At 38.0% G+C, this 20,493-nt stretch overlaps 3 protein-coding genes across 17 annotated transcripts in view; 1 reads left to right on the forward strand and 2 right to left on the reverse strand.

The window, feature by feature from the left end:
* The window catches only part of REXO5 (RNA exonuclease 5), a 58,731-nt gene extending 56,005 nt beyond the window's left edge, over positions 1 to 2,726 (reverse strand). For 8 of the 14 annotated variants that reach the window (XR_014072625.1, XR_014072627.1, XR_014072628.1 and 5 more), the window contains exons 1-2: positions 2,368 to 2,726; positions 2,117 to 2,261 (exon numbers count right to left, since the gene is read on the reverse strand). Coding sequence is in view for 9 of the 14 variants with exons in the window: in XM_081554596.1 (XP_081410722.1) it covers positions 2,117 to 2,257 (141 nt within the window). In the remaining 5 variants the exon portion in view is untranslated. Of the gene's footprint in view, positions 1 to 2,116; positions 2,262 to 2,363 lie in introns of all 14 variants that reach the window. The other 6 variants (XR_014072624.1, XR_014072626.1, XM_081554595.1 and 3 more) reach the window with 1 other exon arrangement.
* A 49-nt stretch (positions 2,727 to 2,775) lies between these two features.
* Positions 2,776 to 20,120, forward strand: ERI2 (ERI1 exoribonuclease family member 2). 2 transcript variants are annotated; one of them, XM_081554604.1, is made up of 9 exons: positions 2,776 to 2,821; positions 6,561 to 6,628; positions 6,715 to 6,798; positions 7,425 to 7,552; positions 8,172 to 8,328; positions 9,693 to 9,793; positions 10,131 to 10,212; positions 16,849 to 16,937; positions 17,139 to 20,120. In XM_081554604.1, the coding sequence occupies exons 1-9, from the start codon at positions 2,799 to 2,801 to the stop codon at positions 18,474 to 18,476; spliced, it is 2,070 nt and encodes a 689-aa protein (XP_081410730.1). In that variant the 5' UTR covers positions 2,776 to 2,798; the 3' UTR covers positions 18,477 to 20,120. The 2 variants fall into 2 exon arrangements, with proteins under 2 accessions (XP_081410730.1, XP_081410732.1); XM_081554606.1 differs by having other exon boundaries at positions 8,172 to 8,307.
* The window catches only part of ACSM3 (acyl-CoA synthetase medium chain family member 3), a 74,190-nt gene continuing 73,044 nt past the window's right edge, over positions 19,348 to 20,493 (reverse strand). The window contains exons 17-18 of the mRNA XM_081554607.1: positions 19,991 to 20,110; positions 19,348 to 19,600 (exon numbers count right to left, since the gene is read on the reverse strand). Of these exons, the coding sequence (XP_081410733.1) occupies positions 19,514 to 19,600; positions 19,991 to 20,110 (207 nt within the window). The 3' untranslated portion in view covers positions 19,348 to 19,513. The remainder of the gene's footprint in view (positions 19,601 to 19,990; positions 20,111 to 20,493) is intronic.

Consider the following 20,493-nt stretch of genomic DNA (forward strand, 5'->3'; position numbering starts at 1 on the left):
GGAAACTCAGCAATGGCCACAGGACTGGAAAAGGTCAGTTTTCATTCAAATTCCAAAGAAGGGCAGTGCCAAAGAATGTTCAAATTACCATACAATTTCACTCATTTCACATGCTAGAAAGATTATGCTCAAAATCTTTCAAGCTAGGCCTCAGCAGTACGTGAACTAAGAACTTCCAGATGTACAAGCTGTATTTAGAAAAGGTAGAGGAACCAGAGATAAAATTGCCAACATCCGCTGGATCAATAAAAAAGCAAGAGAGTTCCAGAAAAACATCTACTTCTGCTTCATTGATTATGCCAAAGCCTTTGACTGTGTGGATCACAACTAACTGCGGAAAATTCTTAAAGAGACGGGAATACCAGACCACCTTACCTGCCTCCTGAGAAACCTGTATGCTGGACAAGAAGCAACAGTTAGAATCAGACATGGAACAACAGACTAGTTCAAAATTGGGAAAGGAGTACGTCAAAGGCTGTACGTTGTTATGCTGCTTATTTAACTCATATGCAAAGTACATCATGAGAAATGCCAGCCTGGATGACTCACAAGCTGGAATCAAGATTGCTGGGAGAAATACCAACAACTTCAGATATGCAGATGATACCACTTTAGTGGCAAAAAGTGAAAAGGAACTAAAGAGCCTCTTGATGAAGGTGAAAAAGGATAGTGAAAAAGCTTGCTTAAAACTCTATGTTCAAAATACAAAGATCCTGGCACCCAGCCACTTCATGGCAAATAGATGGGGAAAAATGGAAACAGTGACAAATGTTATTTTCTTGGGCTCCAAAATCACTGTGGACGGTGACTGCAGCCATGAAATTAAAAGATGCTTGCTCCTTGAAAGAAAAGCTGTAACAAACCCAGACAGTGTATTAAAAAGCAGAGACGTCACTTTGCCAACAAAGGTCTGTATAGTCAAGCACCAAAATAAATATAGTAATGGATTATAATTAATTGAATAAAATAAGTATCCACAAACTCATACTAATAAAAAATGAATAAACTGAAAGTTTAATGAGGAAGCATTTCCCCACAAAATAACAGAGAAAAACAGTAACTTTAGAGAAATTTAGCACGTACTTTCTTAATCAAATTATCAAGGTTAATATCATCAGTACTGGGACAAGTCAAATTAGGGTACGACCTGATAAAATACAAGAGAACATAGTATCACTTCTGTGACATTTCTGTCAAAGATGTATAACCTGAATCTAATAATGAGAAAACAAACCTAACCTGAGGGACATTCTACAAAATAACTGGTACAGCTTCTTCAAAGGTAGTAAAGCCACAAATGTCAAAGACTGAACAATTGTTTGCACTGAAGGAAACATAACAACCAAAGTAACACATTTATTCTAAACTAGATCTTATTGCTAAACAGGACGTTATTAGAACTGGAGAAACCTGAATGGGATCTGAGAATTAGATGGTAGCATAAATCCATGTTATTTCCTCATTTTGCTGGTTGCATTTTAGTTATGTAGATATATGTAAACACTAAAATATGTGGGTGGAAGGTAGTTTCTGACACTGTTCTCGCAAATTTTAAGTTTGAGACGGTTTCAAAATAAAGTGATGAGATTGTGAACTTCCTTCAACTTTCTACCACGTCAACCTTTAAAAAAAAAATTGTTTTGCCAATCTGATAGGTTCCCCCAAAAGGAATCGCATTTCAAGAGACTTCATAGCACTAATTCCCTTACTATTGTTTATCCTCTCTCTCCACTAGAAAGGTAGCGATCTTTGTTTACTCACTAATGAAACATTATTAAATGCCTAGGAAGACAAGAGAAATCTGATGACTATTGGGATGAATGCCACAGAATGCTCAAGAAATGATACATTATCAGCCTTATTCCATTACTGGAATGTGAACTGCACGGGGGCAGGAAATTTTGTGCTTTTATGCACTGGTATATTTGCAGAACCTAGAACAATTCCTGCACACGGAAGACTTCAAAATATTTGTTGAACAAACATTCTTCTTGTGTGCCAGGCACAATACCGGTTTTAAACCGCCAATATCAGCCCCAAGGTAAGTGATATTGTATTATCATTTGTGTGTTCCAAACTGTCTCGGGCTGCCCACTTGGGATCCTCCATTGCTCACCTTGGCTACAGGCTGCTGCCTCTCCTCAAAATCCCAACCGGATCTCATCGCCTCGGCGGCCCCGACCAACTTGCTCGGAATCCGCCTCCTCTTTCTGCCCTTCTTGAGGGTCCTCCCGGTCCTTTTCCTCTCTGGCTCCATGAGCCTGTTGAGAAAGATCGCTTTTTAGCGCTCTGAGAAAACCCCCACGCCCTGAAGGCCCGGGCTGTCTCCCGAGTGGGGAGGAGCAAGGGCTTCGACAGCCTACCTACCACCTTCCTCAGATCCTCTCAAATCTGTTTACAGAGCGCTCCCCGCCCACCGCGGAAAGCGAGCGCGCCAACCGTCTTCCCTGTTACTCCACGCAGAAAACCACGCCGCACCAAGCCAAACGGTTTTACTGCCGACGCTAGAGGCCGAATTCGAAACGGTCCCCCAACGGCGCAAACACGCCTCCGTCAGTTTTGAAAAGGGAATGGGGCGCTTTCTAACTGCTTCTCTGCCAAAAACCACTCCCCAAACCCCGTATCCCCGAAGACGCCGAAAAGAAGCCGGGAGGGAGAGTATAGATGACCGCCTCCTCCGCCTCAGCAGAGAGGCAGCCGCAGCAGGCTCCCCAACCGAGCGGGGCGTTTGAATGGGCCGGAAGCGGGAGTACCGCGACTTCCGGCAGTTGGGCTGAAGCAAGGAAGGAACGTCAGGGATGGCGACCAAGAGACTCGCACGGTATGCAAGGCGGCTTGGGGCGGTGGCGGGGGATCGCTCCTGATCCGGCGCTGGCGTCCGCGTCAGTGTCCGCCGTGTTCAGCCTCCATTCTCTGCAGTTTGGGCTTGCACTAGCCAGCCTGAACTGGAAGGTCTCTTTTCTGGGACTTGAGTCTCGAGCCTCTGTCTGCTCTTTGTAGGAGCGTGGAAGGACCAGGGAGGCCTCTCTACTCTGTGCCCCTGAGCCAGTGTCTGCCTATTCTAGGTCTCCGGGAACATTAAGAACGGCCCTAGGGGACCATTCGGAGGTCACCGGCAGCTATCAAGATCACCCCACATATTAAGCTGTTTACCCCACCACTTACTAGTGATCTGTTTAATTCACAGTGTGAATCGTGGCCTTTTTTTGATTCTTGGACACGCTTTTCACATTTCTGATTAATAGAAACAGTGGATTGCATTCGTGAAAGCATGAGTTTCACAGTTGGATCATCCTGGTTTCACATACTAAATACGTGTTTTCTGGCAAATTGCCAAATTCCATTTCTCACCGATTAAATGTAGGTAGCAGAAGGGACTGTTTTGTACAGTTGTTGAGGATGAAATGAGATCACCATCTTAATTCAGTGCCTAGTATGTCCGGAAAGAATCTGCCTGCAGTGCAGGAGACCAGGGTTTGATCCCTGGATTGGGAAGATCCCCCGGAGAAGGAAATGGCAACCCACTCCAGTATTCTTGCCTGGAGAATTCCATGGACAGAGGATCGCAAGAGTCAGAAGACTGACTAAACTACCACCACCATTATATAGTAAACAATCAATAGATGTTAGCCATTATTCTCAACTTCGCATCACAGGTCAAACGGGGAAACTAGAACAGGGTGGTGTCTGCCTGGTTAAACTACTTAGCAAAGTATTCAATAGTTTTGTCTCAGGACACTTAAGATGTCAGTAAGCCTAAGACCTCAGTAAGCATGTAAACAGATATTTGCTGGAGAAAGAGAACCAGGCATGACTTTCTCAATATTAGAGAAGCCATGTTTGACATAAGCCATTTTGTGATCAGAGGCTGGCCACAGTGATCTTTTTTAAAAAATTTTGTTTTTGGCTGCACTGGGTCTTTGTTGCTGTGCGCAGGCTTTTCTCTAGTTGCAGCAAGCAGAGGCTACTCTCCAGTTGTGGTGTCCAGGTTTCTCATTGAGGTGGCTACTCTTTGTTACAGAGCACAGGCTCTAGGGTGCACTGGCTTTGGTAGTTGGGGAGGGCGAGCTCAGTACTTGTGCTGCATGGGCTTAGTTACCCCTCAACATGTGGAGTCATCCTGGAGCAGGGATTGAACCCATGTCCCCTGCATTGGCAAGTGGATTCCTAACCACTGGACTGCCAGAGAAGTTCAGAAATTAATGCTGTTAAAGTAACAAAAGAATGCAGAAACAAATAACTGTTACCAGGCAAGAGAAGTAACAATGGCACAGATAATATCTCAGAAGTAAAGACTCTTAGTCCTGGGAGTTGCCTGGTGGTCCAGTGGTTAGGGCTCCCAGCTTCCATTGCAGAGGGTACAAGTTTGATTCCTGCTCTGGAAACCAATATCCTGCAAGCTGCCAAAAAGAAAAAAAAAATTCCTAGTTCTGTTTCAATGGTATAAAGATTAGCCTGAAGCACTCAACCACTCGATCACCTGGAACCCAAGGGATGATGATGTTGACCTTTTTGACCCTCCTGACTTCAATCAGCTAATGTTTGAAATCTCAACCACCTAAGCCCCTACATGAAATATGCATGTACCCTTAGCTTAAACTTACACAGTTTTGCAGTTTAGGGGCGACACTGGTGTGGGAAAGATCCCTGGTGTTATACTTACTTGCTGCAAGTAATAAATCCTTCCTTCTGCTCTTTGCCTTGGTGGTCTTTTGGCTTGACACCTACCAAGAGGCTTCAGGTAACAAGCTCTTCCCTTTCTGTGGACTTAGATTATTGCCCATAAGGATGCTTTATTATATATTACCTTACACTAGTTTTCCATGAATATCTAGTTTATTCACCCAGATATTTTAAACTCCTAGAAGACTGGACCTGCCCTCTCTCTTCTCCACTGTGCTATTCACATAGCAAAGGCTTGAAAAATACAAAAGCAAAATTAACTTAGGTTATCAATGCATCTTTACAACCACTTGAGTTCCTCATTATTACTATAAAGTAATAGGAGCACAGAGAAATAGTCTGTTTGCAAATATGCACTTTGAGGCCCATGCAGGTAGAATGACTTCTTGTTGTTGTTCAGTCGCTTAGTCATGTCTGACTCTTTGTGACCACATGGACTGCAGTACGCCAGGCTTCTCTGTCTTTTACTGTCTCCTAGAGTTTGCTCAAACTCTTGTCCATTGAGTTGATGATGCCATCCAACCATCTCATCTTCTCTCACTCCCTTCTCCTCCTGCCCTCAATCTTTCCCAGCATCAGGGTCTTTTCCAATGAGTCAGCTCTTCGCATCAGGTAGCCAAAGTGTTGGAGCTTCAGTTCCAGCATCAGTCCTTCCAATGAATATTCAGGGTTGATTTCCTTTAGGGTTGACTGGTTTGATCTTGCTGTCCAAGGACCTCTCAAGAGTCTTCTCCAGCACCACAGTTTGAAAGCCTCAGTTCATCAGCATTCAGCCTTCTCTGTGGTCCAACTCTCACATCTGTACTTGACTACTGGAAAAACCATAGTTTTGACTAGACAAACCTTTGTCAGCAAAGTAGCGTCTCTGCTTTTTAATATACTGTCTAGGTTGGCCATAGCTTTTCTTCCAAGGAGCAAGCATCTTTTGATTTCATAGCTGCAGTCATCGTCCACAGTGATTTTGGAGCCCAATAAAATAAGTCTGTCACTGTTTCCATTGTTTCCCCATCTATTTGCCATGAAGTTATGGGATCAGATGCCATGATCTTCGTTTTTTGAATGTTGGGTTTTGAACCAGTTTTTTCACTCTCTTCTTTCACGTTCATCAAGAGGCCCTTTAGTTCCTCTTCGCTTTCTACCATAAGGGTGGTGTCATCTGCATATCTGAGGTTATTGATATTTCTCCCATCAGTCTTGATTCCACCTTGAGCTTCATCCATGTCGGCATTTCTCATAATGTACTCTGCATATAAGTTAGATAAGCAGGGTGACAAGATACAGCATTGACGTACTCCTTTCCCATTTGGGAACCAGTCTGTTGTTCCATGTCTGATTCTAACTGTTGCTTCTTGACCTGCTTACAGTTTCTCAGGAGGCAGGTAAGGTGGTCTGATATTCCCATCTCTTGAAGAATTTTTCACAGTTTGTTGTGTTCTACACAGTCAAAGGCTTTAGTGTAGTCATTGAAGCAGAAGTAGATATTTTTCTGGAATTCCCTTGATTTTTCTATGATTCAGCAGATGTTGGCAATTTGATCTCTGGTTGCTCTGCCTTTTTTAAATCGAACTTGTACATCTGGAATTTTTCAGTTCACATACTGTTTGAAGCCTAGCTGAAATTTTGGGCGTTACCTTGCTAGCATGTGAAATGAGTGCAGTAGTTTGTGTAGTAGTTTGAATATTCTTTGGTAGAATGACTACTAAAGTCTAGAGTGCAAAGAGCCAAAGTCTTTTGCCCTCAAAATCTAGTTCAGTTTCCTCTCAATCACAATACATTAGTACATTAATAATGAGGGTTATACCATCAGTTTGTTAACTTATGTAAACAGGAATGTGAATGATTTTGTTAAACATACCTGGATTGTTTTACATTTTTAGGCAGCTTGGATTAATTAGGAGAAAGTCAATTCCACCAGCAAATGGAAACCTAGGAAGAAGCAAATCTAGTAAGTAATGTGCCTCATTTCTTTACATTCTGTAGTCTTGCACTTTTAACACTGCTAAAACATAAGGACACTCTGATCTTTTGCAGAACAGTTGTTTAACTACTTAATCGTCATTGATTTTGAGTCAACATGTTGGAATGATGGGAAACGCCACCGGAGTCAGGAAATAAGTAAGTCTGAACTTGACTGCCAATGGCCAAAGATCCCCTGGAGAAGGGCACAGCAACCCACTCCAGTATTCTTGCCTGGAGAATCCCATGGACAGAGGAGCCTGGTGGGCTATAGTCCATAGGGTCGTTGGACATGACTGAAGCAACTTAGCACGCAGCACATGCAATGCTAAATAAGAAAACAAAATGATCTATGGATTGGTAATTTACTATGAAATCTGACTTGACAAAAAAGACCCACAAACCTAATACGTAAGTGTGTCACCATATAAAATAATTGTTTTGGGATTATTTTCAAAATCTCAACTACATAGAAACTGATTAAAAACATACCTTTGCAAAAAGAACTATGTTTCAGCTTTCATATGATCTTCTAATTATGGAAATACATTCAAGAGTTTTAAATAGATATACCTGTAACTTTAATAGTTTGATTATTCTTTGGCATAATTTTATATAACCAGTACATTACACTGCTTTGGTCATTTTAATGTGCTTTCACTAAAACAATGGTTGTTTAATAATACTATGTGAAGATAATATCAATATATACTTAATTTAAAGTGATTGCAGCATTAGTTTAACAATTATGTATTCAACTGTCAATTGATGATTCTTTCGTGTAGTTGAATTTCCAGCTGTATTACTGAACACATCAACTGGAGAGATTGAATCTGAGTTCCATGCTTATGTTCAGCCTCAGGAACATCCAATTCTTTCTGAATTTTGCATGGAACTGACAGGCATAAGGCAGGTATGCCCTCTCTTTTCCCCACTTCTCATCCTCCCATTCCAACAAAAACAAGCAGGAAAGATGTAAATATTAAAATTCAGAAATCACTTTCAGAAAGAAAATAAAAGATATATGCCGTGTGGAATTAGATTCATTCACTGTTAGAAATACAGTCCCCTCCAGAAGACCATTGGAATCTTTAAAAATCAGAAAAAACTGGACTTCCAGGGTGGTCCAATGGTTATGACTCTGCACTCCTACTGTAGAGGTTGTGGGTTTGATCCCTGGCTGAGAAATTAAGATTCCCTCATGGTGCAGCCAAAAAAAATTGGAAAGACTAGTGCTATAAAAATGTATATCAAATATATTTTATGGAAATTAAGTGATACCAAATTTCTGCCTGTCAGGATATCTTTATTGTATTTGTGTGATTTTAGATTAGTCAAAGTAATTTTTCTTATCTTGCAGAATTCTAATTGTTGTATTATCTCTTTTCTATGTGTTTTAACATCTTTTCACTAGATAAACTGCCAGCTAAAACCTCTTCTTCCTTGTTGTATATCCTCCCCATAGTGCCTAATTATGTGCGCAATAATTGTGGAATTCAGTTATTGAATTCAGATATTACGACTCTCTTTAGGCTCAAGTTGATGAAGGAGTCCCTCTGAAGATTTGTTTATCTCAGTTCTGTAAATGGATTCAGAAGATTCAGCAACAGAAGAAAATTATTTTTGCTACTACAGTTTCAGATATTTCCACTTCTGAAGTAAAATTATGTGCGTTTGTTACTTGGTCAGGTAAAAAAAATAAATTATATCTATCAGTCATTAATGAGTAGCATTGCCACTAGGTAATTCTTTATCTCTAGTAAAAATTATACTTGCTACCTTCCTGGGCCACAAAAAGAGATCTTAAATGTCTAGCATGATGTTAACCAACAAAAGTAAATTTATTCATATTTAAAAAATTTTAAACACCTTTAAAAGTTAAGCTCTAACTTTTAAGAATCTTTCTAGATTATTCTCCTGAATCTGGGCAAAGACCAGTGAAAATTTTTTTATCATGGTATTTCTACAACTTTGATAAAAAGAATCCGTATTCAACTTGCAATCTTTGCTTTTATACTTTCACGTTTCTAATGTAGACATCAAGGGGAAAATGGGCCATTTAAAGTAGATCTTTTATATGCCCCGATAGAGCATTGCCATTATTAGTCATTGTGAACAATGCTCTGTCATTGACAGCATAGCATTGATAATTGTATTTGGGTCTGTATGATCAGGCCACTCAAGATGGCTGTTCTCTTGTTCTCTGTAAACCCCTGCTTGACCTACACCCTACTCATATGACTGACCTCCCCTCTTAATACATACTTGCCCTTAGCCCCAGCTAGTGATTGTTCTACTCTTTAGATCAGAATCTTTATCTCCACCATGATAGCTTATCAAAGGGACATGAAGGGCTTTCTCCTCAGCTAGTTTCCCTGGTAACTGATGAACCAACTGATGTCAATTCCCTCTATAACTGGTAACACCTTGCCAAAGACTGCTGCCATGTCCTGCCCACCATCTGCTTCACATGATGGAGTATTGCTCCAAGACCTTGCTTCAGACATGTACAATCCCCCTGTTCATGAAACCCTTGATGTCTCTGTCACTGACTCTGGGCTCGCTCTTTGGTCTTGAGGTTGGGCAAGTACAGTGCTTGCATGGCTGTGGGGTACAGCTGAACAGGGTCCCTGTAAGATGTTTGGTTTCTCAGTTACATTAATATTTTCTAGAATGTTGAAAGCAGATAAGCTTCTCCATCTAAGCCTTGTAATGTGACACCTTACTCTTCTTTCTGAAATGTCAGTGTGTTTTACTGGACTTTTAAGAAATCATTTTGAAACTTAGTTACTGACCTAATTTCTTAATAGTAAGTTATGAATAATTGTTAAATAGTAGGGCAACGAAATATTACTCTTCTATTATATGTTGCATAGTATATAATATATACCATATGTTGTATATACTATATATAAAATATAGTGTATGTTGTTATGTGTTATTCTAAGTCCTGTTATTCTGTTTTATGTCAACTTTCAGCATTTTGTTTATAAATAATAGCATAAGTAAAAACCATTAGCATCATTGACTTTGTTCTAATATTCTTGATGCAGACTGGGACTTGGGGGTTTGCCTGGAGTATGAATGTAAAAGAAAACAACTGTTAAAACCTGTGTTCCTTAATTCTTGGATTGATCTCCGAGTAACTTACAAGGTAAGGGGGCAAGTTCACTTTCCTTCTATTGAAAAATTATTAAACTTTATCCTACACATAGGCTTCCCTGATAGCTCAGTTGGTGAAGAATCCACCTGCAATGCAGGGGACCCCAGTTTGATTCCTGGATCAGGAAGATCTGCTGGAAAAGGAATAGGCTACTCACTCCAGTATTCTTGGGCTTCCCTTGTGGTTCAGCTGGTAAAGAATCCGCCTTAAATGCAAGAGACCTGGATTTGATCCCTGGGGTGGGAAGATCCCCTGGAGAAGGGAAAGACTACCCACTCCAGTATTCTGGCCTGGAGAATTTAAGATATATTGTCTTTTATTTGACTAGATTTTCTATAGAAGAAAACCAAAAGGACTCAGTGGTGCCCTGCAGGAAGTGGGAATGCAATTCTTGGGACGAGAACATTTTGGTTAGTATATCTTGAGATTAATTTTATTATGTAAGTCATTTTGTTTTTATACAGTTTTTCATTTGAATCTCATTTTTCAGTGATGTCATTAACAAAGAATATCCTCAGCCTGAAAAAAGCCCTAGTCTATACATTCAGATTGTTTCCAAGATTTTCAAATTACCACTTCCTTAAAATATTGTAAGGTTTTATATAAGACTGTTATCCAGTGGATTTCTAGTTTCTTTAAAAAAAAAATGAAAAGAATTAGCCATATCAAATGGAAATTATAAACAAATGCCCAAATAATAGAGTAGACTAGTGAAAAAACTGAACAAAACTATTAGATTACACATAAAACATGGTCCCTACAGAATGTTGGTCATATTTTTTATATATAGTTTTATTCAAGTATAGTTGATTGACAATGTTGTATTCATTTCAGGTGTACAGTAAAATGATTCTTACATACATATACATGTATTCTTTGTTACATTCTTTTCTCATTTGGGTTATCATAGAATATTGATTAGAATTCCTTGTGGTATACAGTAGGTCCTGTTGGTTATCTATCTTATATATGGTAGTGTGTGTATAAGCTTCTGATTTATATCTCACCCCTTTTCCCCCTCATATCTGAAAGTCTGTTTTTGTTTTGTAAATAAGTTCATTTATATCTTTTTTAAAAATCAGATTTCACATGAGTGATATCATATTTGTCGTTTTCTATCTGATATACTTCATGTAGTATGATAATCTTTAGGTCAATCCATGTGACTACAAATGGCATTATTTCATTTCTTTTATGGATGAGTAATGTTAATTGTATATATGTGCCACATCGTCTATATCCATTCCTCTGTTGATGAACATTTAAATTGCTTCCATGTCTGGACTATTATAAACAGTGCTGCAGTGAACATTGGGGTGCATATATCTTCAGATTATGGTCTTCCCTGAATTTATGCCCAGGAGTGGGATTGCTGGATCATAATGGTAGTTCTATTTTTAGTTTTTTAAGGAATCTGCATACTGTTCTGTAGTGGTTGTACCAATTTACATTCCTACTGACCGTGTAGGAGGGCTTCCTTTTCTCCACAGCCTCTCCAGCATTTATTGTTTGGAGACTTTTTGATAATGGCAATTCTGACTGGCGTGAGATTATACCTCATTGTAGCTTTGATTTGCAATTCTCTGATAATTAGTGATGTTGAACATCTTTTCATGTGCTTTTGGCCATCTGTATGTCTTTGGAGAAATGTTTGTTTGGATCTTCTGTCCATTTTTCAATTGGGTGGTTTGCTTTTTTGGCATAGAGCTGCATGAGCTGTTTATTTTGTTTATTTTGAAGATTAATCCCTTGCTTGTTGCTTCATTTGCACATATTTTCTCTGATTCTGTGAGTTGTCTTTTCATTTTGTTTATTGTTTTCTTTGCTATGCAGAAGCATTTAAATTTATTTAGGTCCCAATTGTTTATTTTTATTTTCATTTTCATTACTCTTGCAAGTAAATCAAAATAAATACTGCTGTGATATATGTCAGAGACTGTGCTGCCTGTGTTTTTCTCTAAGAGTTTTATGGTGTCTGGGCTTACATTTAGGTCTTTGATCCATTTTGAGTTTATTTTTGTGTATATTGTTAAAGAATGTTCTAATTTTGCTCTTTTACATGTAGCTGTCCAGTTTTCCCAACATCACTTATTGAAGAGACTGTTTTTTTCTCCATTGTATATTCTTGCATCCTGTATCATAGATTAATTGACCATAGGTATATGAATTTATCTCTGGGTTTTCTATCTTGTTCCATTGATCTATATATCTGTTTTTGTGCCAGTATAATACTATTTTGATTACTATAGATTTGGAGCCTGTTTCCCCTAGCTTTTTTTGTCAAGATTACTTTGGCAATTCAGGGTCTTTTGTGTTTCCCTACAAATTATAACTTTTTTTGTTCTAATTCTGAGAAAAATGCCACTGATAATTTGGTAGGAATTCCATTGAATTTGTATATTGCTTTGGATAGTATAGTCACTTCACAATATTGGTTCTTCCAGTCCAAGAACACAGTATACCTTTTCATCTGTTTGTGTTATCTTTGATTTCTTTTAGCAGTATCATAAGATAGGCTGTATTTCATATAACACTGTGAAGTGTTCTGAGTATAGGTCTTTTGTCTCTTGAGGTAGGTTTATTCCTAGGTATTTTATTCTTTTTGATGCAGTGGTGAATGAGGTGGTTTCTTTAATTTCTCTTTATGCTCTTTTATTGTTGGTGTATAAGAATGCAAGATTTCTGTGTGTTGATTTTGTATCTTGAAATTTTACCAGATTTGTTGATGAACTCTAGTAGTCTTCTGGTAGCATCTTTAGGATTTTCTATGCCTAGTATCATGTCATCAGCATCCAGTATCAGTTTCACTTCTTCTTTTCCCATTTGGATTCCTTTTATTTGGTTTTTTTCTTTTCTGATTGCCGTGGCTAGGACTTCTAAAACTATGTTGAATAAAAATGGTGAGAGTGGACATCCCTGCCTTGTTCCTGATCTTAGAGGGAATGCTTTCAACTTTTCACCATAGAGAATGATGTTAGCTGTGGGTTTGTGATATATGGCCTTTATTATTTTAAGGTAAGTTCTCTCTATTCCCACTTTCTTCAGAACTTTTATCATAAATGGGTGTTGAATTTTTGTCAAAATCTTTTTCTGCATCTATTGAGATAATCATATGGTTTTATTTTTTAATCTTTTTATTTTAGAGTGTAATTGATTAATAGTGTTATTAGTTTCAGGTATACAGCAAAGTGATTCAGCTATACATATACATGTATCTATTCTTTTGCAAATCCTTTTCCCACTTAGGTTGTTACATAATATTGAGCTGAGTTCCTGTGCTATGCAGTAGTTCCTTGCTGATTATCCTTTTTTTAAAAAAATATTTATTTTTATTTATTTATTTGACTATACTGGGTTTTAGCTATGGCACATGGGATCTTTGGTCTTTGTCGCAGCATACAGAATCTTTGGTTACCAGCATGTGGAATGTAGTTCCCTAACCAGGGATCAAACCCCAGCCCCCTGCAGAGTGTTAGCCACTGAACTACCAGGGAAGTCCCCATCCATTTTATTTCTGTTTTAATTTTTATTGTTCTTTTTTTTATTAACTTTTTATTTTGTATTGGAGTATAGCCAATTAACAAACTATGTTATGATAGTTTCAGGTGAACAGTGAGGGGATTCAGCCATACATGTAAATGTATCCATTCTCCCCAAACTTCCCTCCCATCCAGACTGCCACATAACACTGAGCAGGGTTCCATGTGCTATACAGTAGGTCTGTGTTGGTTATCCATTTTAAATATAGCAGAATGTATATGTCAGTCCCAAATTCCTAACTATCCCTCCCCCCATCATTCTCCCTGTTACCGTAAGTTCTTTGTCTAAGTCTCTGAGTCTGTTACGATTGTAAATAAGTTCATTTGTATATATAGATATATATAGATAGATAGATTCTACATGTAAGTGATATAGGATATTTCTCTGTCTGACTTATTCAGTCAGTGTGGCAATCTCTAAGTCCATCCATGTTGTGGCAAAGGCATTATTTCATTCTTTTTAATGGCTGGGTAATATTCCATTGGGCTTCCCTGGTGCCTCAAGGGTAAAGAATCTGCCTGCAGTGCAAATATGAGTTTAATCCCTGTGTTGGGAAGATTCCCTGGAGGAGGAAATGACAACCCACTCCAATACTCTTGCCTGGGAAATCCCTGGTGAGCTACAGCCCATTGGGTCACAAAAGAGTCAGACATGACTTAGTGACTGTAACTACCACAAACAATATTCTGTTGTATATATGTACCACATCCTCTTTATTCATTGTTCTGTCAATGAGCATTTAGATTGTTTCGATGTCTTGGCTATTGTAAACAGCACTGAAGTGAGCATTGGGTTGCATATGTCCTTTCGGACCATGTTTTTCTCCAGATACATGCCCAGGAGTGGGATTTCAGGATCATACGGTAGCTCTGTTTTTAGTTTCTTCAGGAACTTACATATGTTTTCCATAGTGGCTGTTACCAATTTACATTCCCACCAACAATGTGGGAGGGTTTCCTCTCCAGCATTTACTGTTTCTGAATTTTTTGATGATAGCCATTCTGACTGGTGTGAGGTATCTCTAGTTTTAATTTGCATTTCTCTGATAGTTTGCATTTCTCTGATAATTAGTGATGTTGAATATCTTTTATGTGCCTCTCGGCCATCTGTATGTCTTCTTTGGAGAAATGTCTATTTAGGTCTTCTGCCCATTTTTTGATTGGGTTGTTTACTTTGATGATATTTAGCTGCATGAGTGTTTGTAAATTTTGGAGACTAATACCTTGTCTGTCACATCATCTGCAAATATTTTCTCCCATTCTGTGAGTTGTCTTTTCATTTTGTTTATGGTTTCCTTTGCTGTGCAAAAGCTTTTGAATTAATTAGGTCCCATTTATTTCTTTTGTTTTTATTTCCATTACTCTGAAACAGATCAAAAAAGATATTGCTGCAATTTATGTCAAAGAGTGTTCTGTGTTTTTCTCTAAGAATTTTATAGTGCCCAGTCTCATATCCAGATGTTCAAACTGGTTTTAGAAAAGGCAGAGGAACCAGAGATCAAATTGCCAACATTCATTGGATCATTGAAAAAGCAAGAGAGTTCCAGAAAAACATCTATTTCTCCTTTATTGACTATGCCAAAGCCTTTGACTGTGTAGATCACAATAAACTGTGGAAAATTCTGAAAGAGATGGGAATACCAGACCACCTGACCTGCCTCTTGAGAAACTTGTATGCAGGTCAGGAAGCAACAGTTAGAATTGGACATGGAACAACAGACTGGTTCCAAATAGGAAAAGGAGTATGTCAAGGCTGTATATTGTCACCCTGCTTATTTAACTTATACGCAGAGTACATCATGAGAAATGCTGGGCTGGAAGAAGCACAAGCTGGAATCAAGATTTCTGGGAGAAATATCAATAACCTCAGATATGCAGATGACACCACCCTTACGGCAGAAAGAGAAGAAGAACTAAAGAGCCTCTTGATGAAAGTGAAAGAGGAGAGTGAAAAAGTTGGCTTAAAGCTCAACATTCAGAAAACTAAGATCATGGCATCCAGTCCATGACCTATGGACCATAAGATCTATCTATAACTTCTTGGCAAATAGATGGGGAAACAGTGATTGACTTTATTTTTGGGGGCTCTGAAATCACTGCAGATGGTGACTGCAGCCATGAAATTAAAAGACGCTTACTCCTTGGAAGGAAAGTTATGGCCAACCTAGACAGCACATTAAAAAACAGAGACGTTACTTTGTCAGCAAAAGTCCGTCTAGTCAAGGCTACGGTTTTTCCAGTGGTCATGTATGGATGTGAGAGCTGGACTGTAAAGAAAGCTAAGCACCAAAGAATTGATGCTTTTGAACTGTGGTGTTGGAGAATACTCTTGAGAGTCCCTTGGACTGCAAGGAGATCCAACCAGTCCATCCTAAAGGAGATCAGCCCTGTGTGTTCATTGGAAGGACTGATGTTGAAGCTGAAACTCCAATACTTTGGCCACCCGATGCGAAGAGCTGACTCGTTTGAAAAGACCCTGATACTGGGGAAGATTGAGGGCAGGAGGAGAAGGGGACAACAGAGGATGAGATGGTGGGATGGCATCAGTGATTCAATGGACATGAGTTTGGGTAAACTCCTGGAGTTGGTGACGGACAGGGAGGCTTGGCGTGCTGCAGTTCATGGGGTCACAGAGTCGGACACGACTGAGCGACTGAATTGACTGACTGACTGAGTCTCACATCTATGTCTTAAATTCATTTTGAGCTTATTTTTATGTATGGTGTTAAAGAATGATACCTAGAGACAAAAAGAAAGCACAGTGATCTAAAACCTATGGGCTGGAGCCAAAGGAGTTCTAAGGGAAGTTTGTAGAAATACAGTCTTACCTCAAGAAACAAGAAAGTCTCAAACAACCACCTATCCCTACACCTAAAGCAACTAGAGAAAGAAGAACAAACAAAACCTAAAGTTAGTAGAAGGAAATAAATCATTAATATCAGACAGAAATAAATGAAATAGAATCAAAGAAAACAATAGCAAAGATCAGTGAACCTAAAAGCTGGTTCTGTGAACAGATAAACCAAATTGAGAAACCTTTATCCTGACTCATCCAGAAAAAAAACGGAGAGGACTCAAATCAACAAAATTAGAAATGAAAAAAGGAGAATTAAAGCTGAAATCACAGAAGTACAAAGGATCATAAGAGACTACTACCAGCCACTCTGTGGCAATAAAATGGACATCCTGGAAGAAATGAACAAAAGGTACAGTCTCCCAAGGCCAGACCAGGAAGAAATAGAAAATAATTATGAACAGACCAATCCCGAGTACTGAAATCAAAACTGATTTAAAAACTCCCAACAAATAAAAGTTCAGAACCAGATGACTTAATGTGGGAAATCTTTCATTGGTGAGGCTGCCACAGCTCTCCACAAGACCATTTTTTATGATGAAAATTAGTAGATGATCATAAAACCAACTGTATGTTCCAATTTCTGCTTAAGTGGTAGTATATTTCTTTACATAGGTACCACTAAATTCAGTCTTTGATATCTGTTTCCTCAGGGTTGGATGATTCTCGGAATACTGCCCTTCTTGCTTGGAAAATGATCAGGGATGGTTGCTTAATGAAGATTACAAGGTCTTTGAACAAGGTTAGTGTTGTTCTCTTTATTCTGTTATTTCAAACTCCAGAAGTAATCATAGGCTAACTGAAATGTAGATGTTATGTATGCTGTCATTTATAGATCAATCGGTGCTGACGTTTTTCTTTTTTGTCATATCATATAAGGTATACTAAAGAAATTATGAATGCAGAGTTTCTAAAGTTGTTGGTTTTGTCCGTGGAATCGTAGGTTTCCACTAAGAGGAATCCTAACATTTTCACCAGAAATTTGAATATGGATCAAGTTGAAGAAACATCAGCCTGTACCAATAACACTCATGATCCCAGCATATATGATAAGGAGCCTAAAAATTCAATAAAATCTTACAAGAAAATTCAAATGAAGTCAGTTGGTGTGAATTCTCCTATAAAGGTACAGCAAGATCAGTTACAACAAAAGGACAGCATAAAAGCAGGTCTTCGCAGTGTCAGAAGCTATTTATCTGTTTTTAACGCTACTAAATCCTGGACTTCTCTGGGGCAGTTGCAGTCTTCCAGCTGGAATACACCTATTCAGAAGCAAATAAACCAACATCTTGCATTTAATACCAATTCTAAGTCTTCAACAGTTGGTTCAGAACTGGTACCTGTTTCAACTACCATTTCATCTGTTAATAATGTTTCTGATATGGAAGTGAGTTCTGTTCTTGACTGTTTACCTATGTTGGCTGATTGGGAGGATGTAGCTTTACTGCCAGCATCTCAGCCTGAGCAAAATATATATTGTATACCTCCCGTCAGTGACTCAAATATAGACACTTCACTTAAATCGGGAGAAAGAGTAATGGTTTTAGAAGAACCTGAAATGTTAAGTCATGAAAACTTTGGAGGCACAGAAGAAACTCCTCAAAAATCTGTTACCTCTAAGTCTATTGTATATAAGAGTCCCCATACCACTATTTATAATATAAAGGAAGCCAAAGATCCAGGTTCAGATACTTTTGGCTTTAAATTACCTGAATGTAAATCAAGTAACTTCAACAGTGTTAATTCCAATGTGTCTCATCCTTTAGTTTTGGGGAAACATCCTTTTTGTTTAGGTGATAATAAAAGGAATCCATCCAGTCTTCCACTTTTCCCACCAGCAAAAAAACAGACCTTCACTATTCATGAAGAAAAACCTGCATCATCTAATGACTCCCCAGGAGCAATTTCTTCATGGAAGAGTCTCCCTTCTGTCTTAACTTCTACAGTTAATCTGCAAGAGCCTTGGAAGAGTGGAAAAATAACACCTCCTTTATGCACGTGTGGCCGAAGATCTAAGAGACTTACTGTTTCTGATAATGGACCAAACCATGGAAAAGTCTTCTATTGTTGTCCTGTTGGGAGGTACCAAGAAAAGAGAAAATGTTGTGGTTATTTCAAGTGGGAACAAACACTTCAAAAGGAAAGAGCGAACAGTATAGTTCTATCTCATTCCCCAGGAGGACTCACTTTTAGTTCTCTAGAAACAAACTTTATTTGTGACAGAAATGTAAATTTTTCTACTAAAAATTCATTGAGACTCAGACCTTCAATGAGAAATTGATTTTTTTTATGTCTAAACTATGTTTTTACTTCAGTGTGACTTTTAGTGCAGTAAAGAGAAAAAAAATGTGTATAGGGCTACATGTTGTGAGGACTTTGCACATCTGAGCTCTGTAAGCTACCCTGGGGCTATTCAGCACATATATACACACACACACACACACACACACACTGAAAATAAAAAAAAATAATATCACAGCCTCCTAATTTCATTCACCAGTTATCTAATTTGTCTTCTCTCCATGTAAGAATCCTGATTGTCCCCTGAATTTCCACACATGATGAGTATCCTGATAATGCCTTATACTATTTTATTTATATTTCATATATTAACTGTTACCAAACTTATCACACTTTTTGAAGAACCACAAATTAAATACTTGGTAAACTGTATTTATTAGATTAAATATAATAACAATATTAATACATGATATCCTATTTCTTTATATTGAATTATAATTGTCATACAATATTATATCAATTTCAGGTGTACAATATATGATATCCTGTTACACTTAGACCTTGAAACGAATTTTAAATTATTTTTAAATTGTTTGAATAACAATGTGACCAATAAAAATCCCTAGACTGTTTGCAGGTAGATACTTGTACTTTGAGAATTATGATAATCTATTATTCAAGCTTTTTCTAAAAACTTTATAACTTGTTTCACTTTATTTCAACCCTTAAAAACTGGTTCTGATTTATATGTCATTATCAGTAGAATTACTCAACTAAGATCTGAAATTCAATAGGTCAGAGATTTAGTTCAGAAATTACTTCTACACTATGTGTTTAAAAATTCCTCAACAACTGGTGGTATTCTTTTTATATTACCAAATTATAAAAACATTGACACTGATGCAGAGGAATTTATTGAATGTTTTATTTCGGAATCCAGCCTATGAGGTTATAACCACAGGATATTTTAAATCAATTAATTTATAAGCATACTGTCACATTTTTTACCACCTTTTCATAATCTTTGATTTTACAGAGTCTTATTTTATAGAGACCATGATAATTAATGGAATAGACTTAAATTGTTTCCCATTCTTTCTTCCTCAGTTCATTTCTTTTTATCTTCCCACTAACAGTCTTTGGCAGCTCTTGAATAAATTCTACCTGTAGATATCCAAGGGAAGAAAATTAGGCCAGAAGTTTTCATCTTTAGACAAAGTCAATTATATAACACTTCTATTATGAACTCTGGGTGAAAGAATCAGGACACCAATTGGGGGGTTTTTTGGTAACAGCCAAAAAAGGGAGAAGGGATATTATTGAGGATATTTTTTTGGTATTTAGTATTTACTATAAGTCCAGTAAGCCAAATGACCCTACAAATTAGGTTAAGAGTTTCATTTTAATCTCAAAGATTCTGTTTCCATGTTATTAGTTCAGTTTGAAATGTTTGGTATAGCACATTTCAAGAGAATGTTCATTAAAATGGAAAAAATAAACAGCTGCAAATTTCCAGAATACCAAGTAAATATTGTTCTTAATTAGAGTGCCTACCTTTCTGGGATATTTGTAAGGTGCTGTACTTCTTTTTACATGCTCCTGAATCTCCTTTTTTAGTTTTTCTTGATCATGTGACTTGTAATCAGGATTCAGAACAATAAAAGCCTTTACAACCTAAAATAAATATTTGAATGATGAGTTGCATATTTTTATGTTTTAATGTATCTTTCTCTTAACTTGGGAATCTAAATAAATACCTCATGTGGTGGGCCAAAATATTTATTAGGGTCTGGTCTTAGCTTTATGTTCCTAAGCCAGCCAGTTGACTCCCACACCTAGATTTTATATCTCATGTGTGCCCGTGTGCTCAGTTGCCCAGTCGTCTCCAACTCTTTGTGGCCCCATGGACTGTAGCCTGCCAGGCTCATCTGTCCATGGAATTTTCCAGACAAGAATACTGGAGCAGGTTGCCATTTCCTACTCCAGGGGATCTTAATACAACAGAACTTCCGGAACCCCTACTTTGATTTTGATCTATTCTTGAACTGTCTCATCTC

The sequence above is a fragment of the Giraffa tippelskirchi genome, chromosome 13, assembly GCF_054371585.1.
Source record: "Giraffa tippelskirchi isolate mGirTip1 chromosome 13, T2T-mGirTip1v1.2.pri, whole genome shotgun sequence".
Classification (NCBI taxonomy): domain Eukaryota; kingdom Metazoa; phylum Chordata; class Mammalia; order Artiodactyla; family Giraffidae; genus Giraffa; species Giraffa tippelskirchi.